A 17,170-nucleotide genomic window follows, 5' to 3' on the forward strand; every position below is an offset into this window, starting at 1 on the left:
TTCCTCATCTATAAAATGAGAACCATAATACCACCTAGCTTCCAGGACTATTGTGAAGATCAGGTGAATTGATAATGGTAAAGCTCTTAGCCCAGTGCCTGGCAAGTGTTGTATTACAGCTGTTGTCACACATAGCTATTGTAGCTGTATGACCCCCTTGTAAATAATAAAAATTAAAAGGAAGAATGTTTAATATCAAAAATATTAAATTAATATTAACATTTTTAAAAAGCTGTTAATACTTTCCTATGTGTATGTGTATTATACAGATTATACCTGGTGTCATGTTTACATGAAATTATTAGAGGAATTTAAAAATTCTTTGTAAAGTTTTTTTTAATTTGAGTTTAGTCTGAAATAAGAGGAAGATAATTTGAAAACAGATTTTGTGGAAAGTTAATTAGCTTTATAGCATAATTTGTGTTCTTTTACCAGTACCTTAAAATACACTTCCCCTGGACTTCGAGATTGCTGTGCATTTCCCCAAACTGTATTATTGAACTTAATTAAAATGACAAAGAAAAAAATTAACAAAACTCATTAAAAGAAAACAGCAGTTACTTCATAAAATGCATGGTGATCAGAGTGAAACACAGGTCCTAGCCTCCATTCCTACGTGGAGTGGATGGTCACTTGGACAACATTCACATAGACCCCGAATTAACTTTTACCTCTTCATCTGGATCTATATTCTAAAAGTCACACACCTACTAATCTATGACAACATAGATAATACAAACGCAACCATGAAAAAAGCTATCAGAGTCTGAAGTGGATATTTACCTAAAAGAAAAGTTAAATAACTGAACAAAACCTTTGGCCAACTGGTAGTTAACACAGATTGGTTTTCAAAGTTTTCCCAAGGACCATTTGTGGTCTGCTAGCCAATATCTCATAGTATTAGTTTATAATATGACTAACTTAATTTGTGTTTCTGTCAAGAAATTGTAGTATTTCATAGGAACCAAACCTCACTTTGCCATAAGCAAATATAATTTTCTCAATAATTTTAGTGGATTATTTTTTGGTGTTAACAAATGGAAATAGATAAGGTATATGGACTGAAGGATATTTGTCCAAGATGATTTGTGTGAATTTTTACAAAGTGTGAGAACCTTCGGCCTATAATCTGTTCGGTACCTCTTAAAATGGCCTATAATTGTTTTTAAATTGCCACTGAAATTATCCAAAGCTGTCAACTTGTTCCTAGCTCTAACAGATAATATGTAAGATCTCTCTTACTGGGTCCTGGATATTGAAAGTTACTCTGGGTCCAGGAGATGCTGCATCTACACGGATCTCTGGGAGTTCCTCATTTTCTCCCAATCGAGAACTGTAAGTCAAATATAAAAGAGAGAAACATTAAATACTATAAATTTCTACTTGAAATTTACTAAGTAAACAGGTTAACTACATTACCATTCTAGTGCTCAAAATTGGCATCAATCACTGATTTCATTCTGCTATTATCACTTCAACAAGGGTCAATGGACACTTGAAAAGGTTTGGTCTTTATGATCACTTAGTCCAACCAAAGGCCCAGAAGTATTCATTATCTTCCCCATGGTCATTATAGTAATTAGAGATGGAGCAAGAATTAGAAACTAAATCCAAAAATGTTATCAGCTAACTCATCCGTTCTTCTCACGTATTTCAACCCATCACCTTGTTCTTTCTGTTCTTTTAAGAGGTGGTCTTCCAGAAGCAGCAATACTTTTTGACCGGCTATAACTGGGTTTATAGCCTAGACCCCATTTGTCCTTCAGGGAAGCAGCCTGATAAAAGGGAGAAAAAAATAGCATTTTTGTAAGTTATTAATTGTAAAATTAATTGTAAAAACTTAAATTTTTTTCTAGCACAAAGAATTAAATTCTACTTATTAATTATTTTCAAACTAACTAGTGATAAATTAGAGACATTACAGTACATTATTATGAATTTTTAAAAATTATTTAAAAAGATGGTCTATGAAGACTACAGGTTTCATGACACAAAGATTCCACTGTATTCCAAGAAATAGAATTAGAATTTTGTTATAATAGAAACACTCCAGGAATCATATCCTCTACTCATAGAGGGAAGGTCCAGTTGCTTAGGAGTAAGAAATGAACAAGTGAAAAGATGATGAAAATACAATGTAGGACAATTCCTAAATATAATCTGCAGAGTTAAATAGTATCACAATATACGACCTGTAGGCCTAGGAAAGAGGGTAGAGGAGAAGGAAAAAACGCATAAGAAGATAAGTGAATAAAAAGCGGCCTTCATCTCATTTTTAATCTGCTTGATGAGCTATGAATTCTCAGGTTTCAGGGAGGGGAGGAAATGCCAGGTACTGATTATTCTTGTTTTGCTTTCTCTTCAGTAAAGGTTTCTGATTAAGAATTAATAGTGTTTATTTGTCTGTTAGTGGTGTTTAACAGTTTACTTAATAGTGTCTATAAATATTTTTTTTAAGTTGGTGATATTATCTTGGGCAACTTACCTAAACTGGAAACACTGTAGCAGGGGCTGAAGAACTACAGCGTTGAGTGGTAAAAGTACAGTTCCCGCAAACCAGGGTTACCTCTAGGGCTCTGAGTCCTACAATGCGGCTGCCCCTGTCTGGGAACTTCCCCGACGTGCCAGTGTGAATGCAAGGAGAGGTGAGTGAGTCAAGGCAGGGGAGAGAAGGAAGAGGATGACACAGTCAGATGCAGCCTTGATGGCAGCTGAGGAAAGGGTGGGCTGGGAGAGGAGAGGGACTTGAGGCAGGAAGAACAAGTGTGAGATTATTGCCAAAATCCCAGGAGAGAGGTTATTCACTGACCTCGGGCTGAACTAGGGTGGCAGCTGTGTGAGAGGTCGAAGCAGATGTCTATAAGAAATGCTTTGGACTTAGAAGGAACGAGATTTGGGAACGGTGAGGATGACGACAAGGCTGGGAATCGGGGTGGACAGAAGGATGGGGCATCCTCCACCATGACAGGGAAGTTCAGAAGACGGCACAGTGGAGGGGCAAAGATGAGTTCTGTTTCCGACATGCTAAACTGAAGATGCCTACGGGACATCTCAGCTGAGATGCACAAGAGGCATTGGGGATGTGTGACTGTAAGCAGCTGAGGAGAGAAACAAGCCCTAGAAAAACAGATCTGAGAGTCATCTGTGTAGGGATAATAATGAGCCCCATGGGAGCTGTTGAGACCACCAAGTGAGATATGGACAGAGAAAAGAAGGCAGAGGCCAGAGCAGGGTTCTGTTCAGAACACAAGTTAGTGAGCATTAAAGTCAGAGAAGAGTGTGAGAAATGAATATCTCTCTTACAGTTAATAACTAATTACTGTATTAAGACCAAAGCTTTTCCCCTCTTCTATTTCCTCATCCAGAAATCAACCATTTTGGGAAATCTCTCTTAAAGACTTGCCTAGGCCCAGATATAATCAGACAGCAAAAGAAACTCTAAGCTTAGGCTAATGGGTGTATTCCTGCCCATTGTGTTTGGTTAGACAGATCCGGGGTAAAATGCTGATTCTATTATCAGGACAGGTGATAGGGAAATTGATGTTTCTTTGACATAGATTTGAGTGACTTAAGTCAGGTATGTCATGACAGCCCACCTCCCATTTGATTAACCAATCAGAGGTGACCAGGCATCCCGCAGGAGCACCTCCTCTTCAAAGGGCATAGGTCTTTGGTCTAAGACAGATGGTCAAATGACCATCCTTTTAGTGATAATCTGCTGGCCTTATCAGTACAATGATTAAATTACCCAGAAAGTATGTCTCTTGAACCTTTTTAATTGTCACAAGGGCAAGAGAGAGTACAAAAACCCAGATGAGGGGATATGCCTAGGATGAGGTGCCCAACCGTGTCCAAGGATGAAGGTGACGAAGAGGCCATTATATGTGGCACTTCACTGGTCACTTTGGAAAGTGCAGTTCCAGCTGAATGATGAGGTCAGAAGGCTGACAGCTGAGGGTCACATGAGAAGGGAGGAAATGGAGGCACAGAGTACCTACCGGCAGCTTTTTTCCAAGTTTGGCTGAGAAGGGAGAAGAGGACAGTGGGATGACAGGAAGTAGTGAAGGTCTTGGAAGGCTGCAAGAGACTCAATTCTGTTTGTAGCAGCAGGGAAGCGCTCAGTAAAGACAGAAGATTATGAAGCACGAGGATAGAGGTGGGCGCAATCTGCTAAAGAACATGTGAGGGGTTATAGGGCCCAGAGCGTGTGAAAAGGGGCTGGCGTAAAGGAGCACGCAGCGGCAGACGGTGTCTGATGGATTGGGGACAAAGAAGGGAGAAGGAGGAGCTCTTGGCCAATGGCCTCATGTTTTTCAGTGGAGTAACAGGTGAGGACAGAACTGTGTTGGAGAGTGAGTGGCATGGGCCGATGACAGGGAAGCGCTGGTATCAGCTGCTGGGGCCTCAATGTGGTGAGCCGGAGCCCACCTCTAGTCTTTCCTCGGTGACCTCACCAGCTCTCATCCTAACTCCCAGACCCATCAATCCAGCCTCAGTCTCTCTCCTGGGCTCCTGGAGATGGGTGACTAACAGCTGCTTACCAGAAATTTTAAACAGTGCTACAAGAACAACTCCAACTCAACATGTCCAAAACAGAACTAAATCATCTTCCCCCAGGTCTCCCTGGACTGGTCGCTGCATTCTCCCAGTAGCGCAGACACTCCCTCCCCTACGTGTCTAACCAGTCACTAAATCCTGCCGTTGCCGCCTCTACACTCTCTCGTTCCTGCCTTCCCCCCCCCCCAGGCCTTTAGTGCAGGCCATCTCCACTATCTTCCTCCCAGGCTACTACCACATTGTCTGCCTCCTCAGTGGTCCCTCCATACAGCTGCCACGACGCTTTTCCTTAAGCTACCTCTCCTCCTGCACACTCCAGTAGCCCCTGCTCTCTGACTGGCTCTGAAGGCCTTCCACAGCACACTACCCCGTTTCCGGTTTTCGTGCCTTTGTACCGGCTGTCTCCCCACCTCTCAAATGCACTCCTTTTCACTTCTTCCACAGAATCCTTCACTCTCTCCAAACACAGCTTTCTACACAAAGCCTCTCCTGATCCCCATCATCACCTTGGGCTTGTTTTGCATTTATGTATGTACACATTGTCTTCCTGCGTAAATGTAAACTCCTTCCGAGCACAGATGGTTCTGTTTCTCATCTTAGCATCACCAGGACCCACTACAGCGCCTGGCACAGCGTAGAAACTTAATGAATACACACAGGAAAAACTACATGAATAATTCAACCTATACTCTGTAGCAGGAAGGGCTGTGAATTAAATGAGTACATCTATCTGAGACACAACTGTTTTAGGCCGTACTTGCGAAGGAGAGAGTAGGCCCAACTATATTTGAGATTCTGCCCAGTTCTTGGGATGTTCCTGACTCGTTCCCTGGCACAAAACCAGCTCTTTAATACAAATGCTTTCCTAGATATGAGCCTTAAAACACCCAAATCTCTGATGAATCAAAGCTGCAGATGGTCCACAGGGCAGTGCAGAGAGGGCGGCTGCAAACAGGATGCAGAATGTTCCTTCCAGAAGGCTGACGAAGACATGGCCTGAGGACCATCAATGAGGAAACGTATCTTTAGAGCAGCAGGTGGGCAGCTAACACAACGGGAAGGAAAGACCACAGAAAGACAAGGCTGCACATCTCACTGGTAGCCATGCAATGCCAGAAAAGAGGCTAGAGAAAGGATTGCACCATGCTGGGCGAGTCCTACAGTGGATCCGTGGAAGAACATGGCTAAGAATATCACCTACATGGGATGGTGCTACTGAGGTACAGAGAAACCCTCGTATTCCTGTCTGGGACAGAAAAATCTGCTTGTCTAGAGCCCAAGATGCCGTGGTTCACAACGCCCCTGCTTACTTCCCTCCAACATGTTTAACGGTTCAGATATACTCTGTTTCTCCCCTGGCGGCTCCTCCCGCACACACGTACGTATGCACGCACTCACCCGCATGCTGGATCTGCGCAGCTTCTTGCGGACGTCTCTGCGGATGTCATTCACCGCCACAGACTCCAGCTGCTGGTACCGCTGAATCTCCTGGTTGATGGTCCCCTCGCTCGCGCCCAGCTTTCTGGAAGAAAAGCCAGAGCAGCGGATACTTGTAATGTTAGTGAAGCACTTACAGAAGGAGGGGGTGCTTTGCCCTTCCTCCTTCAGACAAGTACTCAGCAAATTAAAAGAACGTGGAGTGTGCTGAGCAGTTTTCAGCTGCCAGGCAGGTAACGCATTCTTAGTGCACAGAGCTGAGTGGCACACTCATCTGCATGAAGTCACTTCTGCCCTGAGTCTGAGCCTCCCTCTCTGTTCCGGAAGGACTGCAGGCCTGTCAGGACCCCACTCAACAGGCACTACAAGTGTAAGACATGCTCACTGTTTTGTGCCCAATTCTTGGGCAACTGCTGTCACAGGGCTTAAGAATTTTACCTTACAAGAAAACTCCATGATACTGTGAAATGAAAAATTTGTATTCAACAAATTTAAATGACAATAATAACAAGAGCTATGTGTCACAAAGGTATGCATCTGTACAAAGTGCCAGACTTGGAGTAAGGGAGTCCTGAGTTCAAATCTGACTTCACCAAGTCAGTCTCTATATATTTCAATTTCTTCATCTAGAAAATGGGAAAAATAATAGCACCTATCTCATATATATGCATGTATGTATGCATGTACATGTTAATGCAAAGTATATACACAAACACAAACATAAGGCTTTGAAAACTTTTAAGTGTTACCTAATTGTTAATCATATTGTGAGAAAGAACTGGAAATCAAGGGCAGGCCCGTGAACTGGGGAATGCCTGGAAAAATTGTGCTGTATGAATGTAATGGGATACTATTGTGCCATAAGAAATGAGGAGCAGGATGGCTTCAGAAAAGCCTGGAAAGACTTATATGAACTGATGCGAAGTGAAGCGAGCAGGACCAGAAGGACGCTGTACATGGTAATAGCAATATTATACAATGGCCAACCATGAGTGATTTAACTTTCTCCTCAACACAATGATCCAAGCAATGCTGGTGGACTCATGATAAAAAGTGCTCTCCCCCCACCAAGAAAGAATTGATGGAGTCTGAATGTGGAGTGAAACAGACTTTTTGATTTTCTTTGTTTTTTTTCTGTGCTTTCTTTTGCAACATGGCTAATATGGAAATATGCTTTGCATGACTTCACATGTATAATCTATATCAAATTACTTGCCTTCTCAAGAAGAGGGGAAGAGGTGGAGGGAATTTAGAACTCAAAATTTTAAAAAGATGAATGTTGAAATATATATATATTTTTTTTTTTTAAGCAATTGGGGTTAAGTAACTTGCTCAAGGTTACACGGCCAGTTATTTCTGGGTGTGGTGCTAAGTATCTGAGCCCGGATTCGAACCCCCAGGTCATCCCGACACTGGAGCCGGTGCTCTCACTCGCTGTGCATCCTAGCCGCCCCTAAAATATTTTTTACATATAATTGAGAAATTTTTAATGAAGTAAATAAAAATATACTGAGGAAAAAAAGAGAGAGTTAATGTAATGTCTTCAACTAAGTAATTTGTTGGAAGAGTAAAAAAAACCTGGGTTCTAATCCCTGGATCTTAACTTACTAGTAGTGTTATTCTGGGCAAGTCTCAGACTCTTGGCACCTTCACTGGTTTCTTCATTTGTAAAAGAAAAGGACTGAGCAATTGCATGTTCAAAGTTCTTTCCATGTCAGAGAGTCTGATCCTACTCTTACCAGTATCAGGAATAATCAATTAAAATAATGCCAACTAGTCACACGTACTTGAGATCATCAATTACTTTGGCCTGTTCATTCAGTTCCCTGATGTCCACAATGCGCTTCATGATTTTCCTCCCTCTTAGTTCTCCTGGCTGGATACAAGATGCACCTTGCCTTCGATAATCTACAACTTCCTGAAAAATCAAACACATGTTTGTGAACACCTCACCTATTAGGATAAAGTGTATCTAGACTAACACAAAATTAACACCTCAAATCAAAGAGCATGCCAGAATCAGGGGAATCTGCTGAGGAAGTCGATTAGAGATTCATTCGTGATCTATATTGATCATGTTCACTCAGACTCTCTTTAATTACCACCTACATGTCCCCATGAGTGAGCCCTGCATGCTTTCCTATGTGTCTTGCTGGACTGAAAGGCAGCACCCATCTCTGACCCAAACAGATATTCTGCAGGAACAGAAGAATGCTGATTCTGGGGCGTCAGTCCCAGCAGGTGATTTACAAGTCGCTGCCCAAAGGTAAGCTTGTTGCCATCTCCACATACTGAATTTCCATCTGAACTCTAAATGACAAACAGCACAATTAGTTTCTTCCTTCTATCTGAAGTACAGAAGCAATTGTACAGTACAATATAGTAACTGTTCTAAAATCCATTTTGTTAAGCTCAGAATGAAAAGAGAATTATTCTTTTTATTTAGCTAATGAATCTTAATAATTTGATGCTACAGATATAAACTTATTTTTTTGATTTGGGTTTCCACCTGCACGTTAAGGTACAAGGAGGCCCAGAGGCCTCAGGAAGCAGAAGCACCCAGTAAAATGTGCAGATCGCTCCAATACCCCTGGAGATCAAGGCCTCCATGGCACTGAGTGTGTTACAGCCAATGCCACGGAGCCAGCACCAACCCTGGCACAAGGTGAAGCCAACACTGGAGACATCCCGGAACCAGCTGGGTGACTTACGGCATGCACGGTGGGCGACATCGTGTCTGTTTCATCTTCGTCCGACAGATCCGCAATATTCACCGAGCTGAGGTCAGCAATGTCGTCCACATCCTCCTCGCCCGTCAAGGTGGTCAGGGTGTTTCCGAGAGCATTCAGCCTCTTCCCAATGTTAGGATCCATGTGGACGTCAATTCCACACATTTTCCACAATACATTGAGTGTCCAGGTCCCAGCACTGCTACTTTCTGCTCAAAGACACAGAGAGATGTGGTTTTTGCAGGTTATACCAACATGCACATAAATAAAAACAGAATGAATGAAAGAAGACACGATAGGCATGTGTACCACAGCCGAGTGCACTGGCCACACGGACTGGGAAAAGTCAACATTGTGTGGGGCATTCTGTGTTGTGCTGAAAACTAAACATACAAATCTGGACTGTGTCAAAGCTTCCAATGCAAACAGTCCCCAACACAGGTACTTGTGTATCTCTTTGACTCCCTCTGCCAACTGCAGGTTGGCACATTTTCTGCAAAAAGCAGTCTTGGAGTTGCCTAGAGTGTCCGAGGCCGGAGTTTAACCCAGGACCTCCTGGCTCTGAGGCTGCCTCTCTGCACACTATGGGCACTACGCCAAATGGTGTCTCTGAACTAGAACAGGAATCATACAGTTATATGATGATTATCATGTCAGATTTCCCTAGTTCAGGTCATCATTAATTCAAACCTGCACCACTCCCAGTGGATCCCCTGACTCCACTCTCTTGCTTATCCCTTATCCTTAAAAAGTGAATTTTCTTAAAGTACTGCCCTGCTTTAGGAAACCTCAATACCACATTACTTACTAAATAAAGTCCAGATTTAATATTAATATTAGCAGCTATCAATTACATAGCTCTTTAAGGTTTGCAAAAAGTTTTACAAATATCTCATTAAATCTTTCCTCAGAATGACTAAGTCAGTCCAAAATCTAACTGCAAATTGTCTTTTCGCTCTTATTATTATATATGTTTTTAAACTGGCTCGGCATCTCTAGACTATTCAAAGGTAGGACAAAACAGAAAAATGCAAAGTCAAAAGGGAAGTGGGCTCCCTCCATGACCCCAAAAAGCAACAAATGTCAAATAAAGTAAGAGCATAATCAAGAAAAAAAACTTTAGAGAAAAAGATTAAAGAAATAAGTGAGCTATAAAAAAGCTTCAGAAATTACTAAATATATACTAAGGAATTAAAGAAATAAGACACAAGAAAAAATATCAGAAAAAGCCCTCCAAATCAAAGAGGCATTTATTGTAAGACACATGAATACAAATAATAACTTACCAAAAGAAATGAAGAACAAGAATGAATAAAAGAGGAATTTAAATCCGTAAGGAACACACACACACACACATACATTAATGACCTGGTTCAATTGCTGGAAAGTCACCCTTCAGATGAACACCCCTTTCTTCACTGTCTACACTGTGTCAAGCTGGGCCTCCCATTTTCCTGCTGTCAGGGACTTCAGGTGTGAGCTTACACCTGCATGTCCTCTGGCTTGAATATCCTTTAAAATAATTTTCAGGGAGGTTTTTTTTTTGGTAATTCCTTTATAGCTGGTTCTACGTATTAAGCTCTTTTGTATGGCCTTCTGTTAGTTTAGGTATTTTTGAAGGTATTTCTCTTTTTTGTGTGTGTTCTCATTTTCTTCACGTATTAACAATGCATAGTAGTTTTTAATAATTTTAAAATTTTCTTCTGGTTTTGTAATTTCTCTTTCATCTGCTTTTGATTTGATGCCTTATTTTTAATCAGGTTGGCTAAAGTTTTATTAATCTAATTAGTCTTTTCAAAGAACCAGCTTTTAGTTTTCTTGATCGTTTCTAGTCTTTCTGGTTTCCAGTTTATGTATTTCTCTCAGTTTTGATAGTTCCTCTTTTGTGCCTACCTTTTGGCTTGTTATTTTTGTTGGCTTCCTAATTCTTCTAAATGCATATTCAGCTCATTAATCCTCTCTTTTTCTATTTTCTAAATGTATTGTTTAGGGATGTTATTGTTGCTTTGAGGATTGCTTGAGATGAATCTAAGAAATTCTGGAATGTTGCTTTATAATTTTCTTTGACATAATAATTAACTGTATCTTATGATTTATTCTTTGATCTACTCAATCTCATTGGTAAGTCTCCATTTATGTTTGTGTCTTCTGTTTGTACTCTCTGAACTGATGATTATTTCTATTGTGTTATGGTCTGTAAAAGGATGTTTAATGCTTCTGCCTTTTATATTTATTTATAATATTTCTGTGCCCTACTATTTGGTCTGTTTTTCTCCAAATTTTCATGTGGTGCTGAGATATATGTATATTCTTTAGCAGTCCAATTTAGAAGATGCCATAAGTCTTTTAGCTCTAGTTTCTCTAGAAATATGTTCAATTCAGTGATTTCCCTTTTGTTTATCTTTTTTGGATTTGTCCAGAACTGAGAGGTGGACATTTAAGTCTCTTGTTATTATTGTATTACTATCTATATCTTCTTGAAATTGTTACTTTTTCCTTTTTTAATTTAGATGCAAAAGCATTCAGAGTCCTTACATTTAATACTGACCTAACTTTGCTGTCCATGGCTCCATTCAGCATCATCTAGTTTCCTCATTTATCTCCTCCTATGTTGTAATTTTTTCCTGAAATGCCTGCTCTTCTGGATTGTCTTGACTTTTTCAATGCCCTCATTTTTATTCCATGCATGCCTTTTATGGTGTGGCTTTTAAAAATTTGTATTTGTTTAATCTATTCATGTTAAAATTATGAGTTAGGTTGTTATTTGTTTCTAATGTTGATTTCCCTTCCTGAATTAGGCTTTTTTTGGTCATTCTTCTTCTTTAAAGACAGTGCCTTTTTTTTCCAGTTATTTTTCCTTACTTTACTTTAAAGCAATACTAATTCTTGTAGGCTCTCTTTCCCTCACTCTCAGTCACTCTTCCAGCCTGTCACCTTTTTCCCTTGTTTTGGCATTTTATTTATTACTTTTTCTTTCTTTCTTACTTTTATCTAGTTATATGATTGTTCCCCTCTTTTCCTTTCTCTGAGTTAAGTAAAATGACTCAACAGATGAGTGGTCAAAGGGTATGAATAAAAAGTTCACAAAAGAAGTGCAAACCATAACAACTATCTGAAAGAATCATCCAAATTGTTAATAAGAAATGCAAATTAAGATAACCTTGAGTTTTCACCCTTATACCCCTGCAAAATGACAAAGATAACCAAAAATGGAAATAGTCAATGTTGGCTGGGTTAGGTGAAGCCAGGTGCATTAATGCATTGTTGGTAGACCTGTCAAATAGTATAAACATCTTGGAAAACAGTATGAAATAATGCAAACAAAGTGGCTAAAGTGTTCACACTGTTTGACCGAGAGATTCTACTACTTGGCTTATTCCGAGGAGGCCCCTGAAAAGAAGAAAATCCTTATATATACCCAAGTATTTATGGTAGCACTTTCTGTAAGAGTCAAGAATGAGAAATGAAGTAGGTATCTTTGATTGGGAAATGGGTAAACAAATTGCAGTACACGAATGCAACTGAATATTATTGTGCTCTGAGAAACAATGAATATGACAAAGTAGAAAAATAAACAGCAAGGAAAGATTCACGTGATCTAACACAGTGAAGTAAACAGAGCAAATAACATGATATACATAATGATTAAGCAATATACATAGAAAAAGCTGCTACAAAATAATTAAGTGAATGTTATAAAACTACAAAGAACAAGTAAGTCCCCAAAAGAGAGGACAGCTCTGTGCCATTACTTTACAGGAAGTTCAAAATTGTGATAGGTTGTATCTCTTGTATTATTTATCCATTTTCATATTTTTTTGATGTATCACTTGGTTCTGATGATTCTTTTTCTTCCTTAAAAATATATTTGTTAAATGTCTTGGCTATCAAGGAAGAGACAAATTCTGTTCATTTTAGTTGTGCTCAACTCTTCATGACCCCATTTGGGGTTTTCTTGGCAAAGATACTAGAGTGGCTTGCCATTTCCTTCTCCAGCTCATTTTATAGATGAGGAAACTGAGGTAAACAGGGTTAAGTGACTTTCCCAGGGTCACACAGCTACTGAGTGTCTGAGGCTGGATTTGAACTCAGGGAGACGAGTCTGGTGTGGTCTGGTCCTCTATCTATTGCACCCCCTCACTGCCCTGTGTGATACACATTTTTAAGGTTATTTTTGTTGGTTCATCTTTCAAAGACTCGATCAATTATGATATCAGAAATGATGAGAGAATCCTCAGAAGGAAGTCTTTGTGGAAAAATTTTGTTACCAAATAAAAAAAAAATTGTGTTTTTTTTTTGTAATCAACAAACAAGCCAGAATAGATTAGATTATCTAAAAGTAATGCATCCAGAATAACAAAGAAGAGGAGACACACTGAGAAATAACCTCTGCATGAAACATTTCTGGTAAAAGTTTAAATAAAATCTTTAAGGATTTGAAATAAATTTAGAGAAGAGTCATTCATTCTCCCATAGACCAGTGGTCAAAGAATATGTGCAGATATTTCTTGTAAGAACAAACAATTACAACTATCAATGACTACTTGAGAAAGTATTCACCAGTGCTGGTGATCACAAGATTGCAAATTGAAACTATTGGATGCACTGCCACGGGCCCATCACAACGGCAGCAATGTTCAGAAGGTTATAAAATGCAGGGTGAGCAAAGTGACGGGAAAACCGTCATGCGAGTAAGCTACTGGCCGAGTTGTGAATGCCTGGAAAGTAATATAGAATTAGGCACAAGAGTTATAAAAATGTGCAGACCCAAGACCTACTGATTCCACTTAGATTTCCACCTTCAGAGCACCGTAAAGGCTGACTGGCAGACACAGGCTTCTAGCAGCCAGATTGGTAAAGACAAAAGATACACTCAGTACCCAACAATTCAGATGGCTGAATAAATTATAGCAATATGAATGTAATGGAATATTTTTACCAATAAGACAGAATGAATTCAAAGGAATGAGGATAGTTATATATGAAGTGGAAGCAAGAGGAAGAAAGCAGAACCAAGACAACCATTTGCACCCTGATCACAGCACTCAATGAAGACATTAAGCAGCACAATAAGTAACTGTGTTGCATATGTGCACATGCAGATTTCAGAGACACACATGCATGTGTTTGCATGTGTACATGTGTGTGCACACACAATCAGATCATCCAACACGAATCTTCATCTTCCTCCCATCATTTCTCTCAACTCTTTCATGAAGCCTTCCCCTGCAGCCCCAGTCAGGCCACTCCTCCCTCCCCTAACCTCCTACAGAGCTTCATACTTGGTGTACATCACACACCATTGTGAGTCATTGCTTTCTGTCTGTACCTCAGCTCCCTTATTTGATTGTAAACCTTCTGAGGACAGGGAGAATCTTACTCACTTTTCTAACCTCCAGCCCCTAACCCAGAACTCCATCTGCTTCTCAGTAAGTATTTTAAAGGAATTAAAATCTGGAAAGACATGCATATTGTAACAGAAGAGTTAAGTTCAAAGACAACATTCCACCAACACCCACGTCACAGAGAGGTGTCCCTTACCGGCTGCCGCCTGCCCTGTGGTCCTCGAGCAGACCTCATAAGTGCCGTCAGGCACCACACCTAGAGATGGAAGACAAAACCACGTTACATAAGCCTCTGTGACACCAAGCCTAACCTGGGGTGAGACGCGGTGTTTGACTCTGAAGCCAGGCCAAACCACTGCCAATAAAGAGCAATGAGGAGGTACTCAGCACTCGTTCGGGTGCGAAGGTCTGCGCGGGGCTTTATGGATATGACCTCACTGACCGCCACGAGAGCCTGACAGTGGGTGCTGGGCAGCCTCGTGCAAATCGCTTCTCCTTCTAGAGTGTAAAAATGAAGGTGCTGCAGTAGCTGATATTTATGGTTTCTTTCAGCACTTAGGAAATTCTGATTTCAAGAATTCAATTCCCATTCTCTTCATCCTGAGAAATATTGTGGAAATGTGAAAATCCCTCCAAGTCATACTGAAAATAATATGCCCTTGAAATCACAAATTGGGAAGGTCTGTGTTCAGGCCTAAAGTGGAATTAAGTAGGGCAACAGGCCCAGTGTCACTATGACCTCTGCTTGAATGCAGAACTTCCAACTGCTAAGCGATCACAGACATTCTTTTCCACTGTTACACAACCATCAAGGAAGAGAAATATGTGGTGTTCTCATATGCAATGAATGCCACACCCACCAAGGGCTCGCTGTCAGCAGGGAATGCTAACACATGCCCACGTCTCTGTGACCACCCACCATGGCCAAGGGCTCGCTTTCAGCAGGGAATGCTAACACGCGCCCACATCTCCGTGACCACTGCTTTCCAAGTGAGGGGCTCATTTTCCTCCTTTTACGTTCAACCCCCCTAGGAAATGCAGGGACCTTACAGGCATTCATGACAAGGTCCCCACGAATTTCTGGTTTCCAGTCATCCCAAGTCGTCTCAAAGCCATCGGCAAAGCGGATGCAGAAATTTTTGAAGTGCCCTTTGCTGACAAGGGACTCTGAAGAGCAGGCAGTGATGAGAGTACTCTCAATGGTCAGCACCAAAGCAGAGCCAGTATCCAGGTCACCGGTGTGATTCGACTGCAAGATAAGGAAGATGCAAAAGAGGGTGACTTACATGGCCGCCCTCGTGGCCAGAAGGGACGCCGCTTTTACTTCTGCTCTGGAGAGACTGAAAGAAGTAACCTTTAGAGAGGCCTGAGCGCAGGAACACTAAGGGCCAAGCAGCTCCAGGTTTAGATGAAGCCACCTGACCTGAAGTCATTTCCCCACAATTCTACCAGACCCAAGGAGCCCTCCCACAGCTCCCACCCGCTCTCAGCTGTGCAGCACTGGCTGGACATGACGTCTTACCTGGGCAGTGTTGGTGATGGGCAGACAGATCCCTAAATCGTTCACAGTGAGCTGGAGGAAGAGCGTCCCGAAGGCCTGCGCAGACGTCTGCTGGATGCCTGGCAGCATGTCAACCACCTCCTTGGTGGCCATGTGAATGTCCTTGTGCAGGGCCATGCGCTGCTCATTCCAGTTGTCGTAGGCAGCCTTGTAATTGAGCCAGAAGAGCACAGCTGTGGACAGAGGAAGGCAGGACAAGCATTACCGTCCCAGACAGCATGCGTCTGCTAGTCTTCGTCCTGGAATGCAGGGGCAGTTTCCATTTTCTAGCCTCCCTAGCACACAGCACAGTGCCTGACCCAGGGCAAACACACACTACGTCATGCCCATTCACCACAGGTGCCCCCCAAAGCTCGGGCTAGGGAAGGCCCTCATTGCTAGGCAGGTTCATCAACCTCCTGTGGATTCCATTACCACCTAGATTTTGTTACCCAGCCCTAACCTCCAGGCTCTCACCTCCAACTGTCCCACTGGCACCTGGATGTGTCCTGATGTGTCCAAAACAGAACTTATCTCCCCCCTCTCCCCAAAGCCCTTTCCTCTTCCAACCATTCCTGGGGAAGGCACCACCATCCTCCCTGTCGGTCATCCAGGCTCACAGCCTCGACACCATCCTATCACCGGCCAAGTCCTGGGGATTCTACCTTTGTTAACATCTCTCACGTGCGCACCCTCCTCTCCTCAGAGGCTGATCCTGGCCTGGTGCAGGGCCTCACCACCTCACACAGGCACTAGTGTGACAGCCTGGGGGTGGGTCTGCCTGCCTCAGTCTCCCCTCCTCCAGGCCAGCCTCCACTCAGCTACCAAGCTAACGTTCCTAAAGGGCAGGTCTGACCATCACTCTTATATGCAAGAGACTCCAATGGTTCCCTGTCACTTCTAGGACCAAATGTAAAATACTCTTTGGGTGCCCTAGGATGTCTCCCCTAATTCCACTGAGCTCTCTGAGTGCCTCCTTTCTCTGAATCCCCAGTGTTTACGACGGTGTTTTGTTTAAATGTCTGCTAACTTGACCAAAAATAATGCTTACTGACTGCTGATTCATTGCACCAAAGAGATAGAGAAAAGACACAAATGAGTAAATTCAGAGTGTAGACAGAGGAATCACCAGAAGTACAGAGTGCTCATCAGGGGAGCGACAAGCAATGCCTCCTGCAGCCCGTCGGCTGTATCTGAAGAGGGCAGGGAGGATACGGAGACGGGGCAGCAAGGAGGAGGGAGGATGACGTCTGCCCCTCTACAGAAAGCAATGGAACTCTTCCACAAAGATTTGGAGCAAAAGATAGTATAGGGAACATGCAATTCCTAGTACCTCTGTCGAAGGCCACAGGCTGAGCATAAACAATCGGTCTATTCAAAGTAATAAGCACAGCTTCCCTGTCTGAAGAACCACTGATTTCTTCTCGGAGGGCATTTCTTAGTCCAATTCTGGTTTTAAAATAGGCGACCTGATGAAAATCCGAACCAGCTTCTTCATAAACCTAAAACACATTGTGAGACAAAATAAATCCAAGCCAGAGGATAATTGTTCTGATATCTTT

At 41.9% G+C, this 17,170-nt stretch overlaps 1 protein-coding gene across 3 annotated transcripts in view; it reads right to left on the reverse strand.

Moving 5' to 3' along the window:
* BLTP1 (bridge-like lipid transfer protein family member 1) overlaps window positions 1–17,170 on the reverse strand; it is a 211,117-nt gene that overhangs the window by 42,488 nt on the left and 151,459 nt on the right. For 2 of the 3 annotated variants that reach the window (XM_069104875.1, XM_069104874.1), the window contains 11 exons: window positions 16,942–17,110; window positions 15,591–15,802; window positions 15,119–15,317; window positions 14,265–14,324; window positions 8,706–8,932; window positions 8,104–8,304; window positions 7,782–7,912; window positions 5,956–6,079; window positions 1,666–1,775; window positions 1,243–1,333; window positions 439–501 (listed from right to left, as the gene is read on the reverse strand). In XM_069104875.1, coding sequence (XP_068960976.1) covers window positions 439–501; window positions 1,243–1,333; window positions 1,666–1,775; window positions 5,956–6,079; window positions 7,782–7,912; window positions 8,104–8,304; window positions 8,706–8,932; window positions 14,265–14,324; window positions 15,119–15,317; window positions 15,591–15,802; window positions 16,942–17,110 — 1,587 coding nt within the window. The remainder of the gene's footprint in view (window positions 1–438; window positions 502–1,242; window positions 1,334–1,665; window positions 1,776–5,955; window positions 6,080–7,781; window positions 7,913–8,103; window positions 8,305–8,705; window positions 8,933–14,264; window positions 14,325–15,118; window positions 15,318–15,590; window positions 15,803–16,941; window positions 17,111–17,170) is intronic. The other variant, XM_069104876.1, reaches the window with a different exon arrangement.

The sequence above is a fragment of the Petaurus breviceps genome, unplaced genomic scaffold (assembly GCF_028583685.1).
Source record: "Petaurus breviceps papuanus isolate PSGF00001 unplaced genomic scaffold, PetGlider_PUasm1.0 689, whole genome shotgun sequence".
Classification (NCBI taxonomy): domain Eukaryota; kingdom Metazoa; phylum Chordata; class Mammalia; order Diprotodontia; family Petauridae; genus Petaurus; species Petaurus breviceps.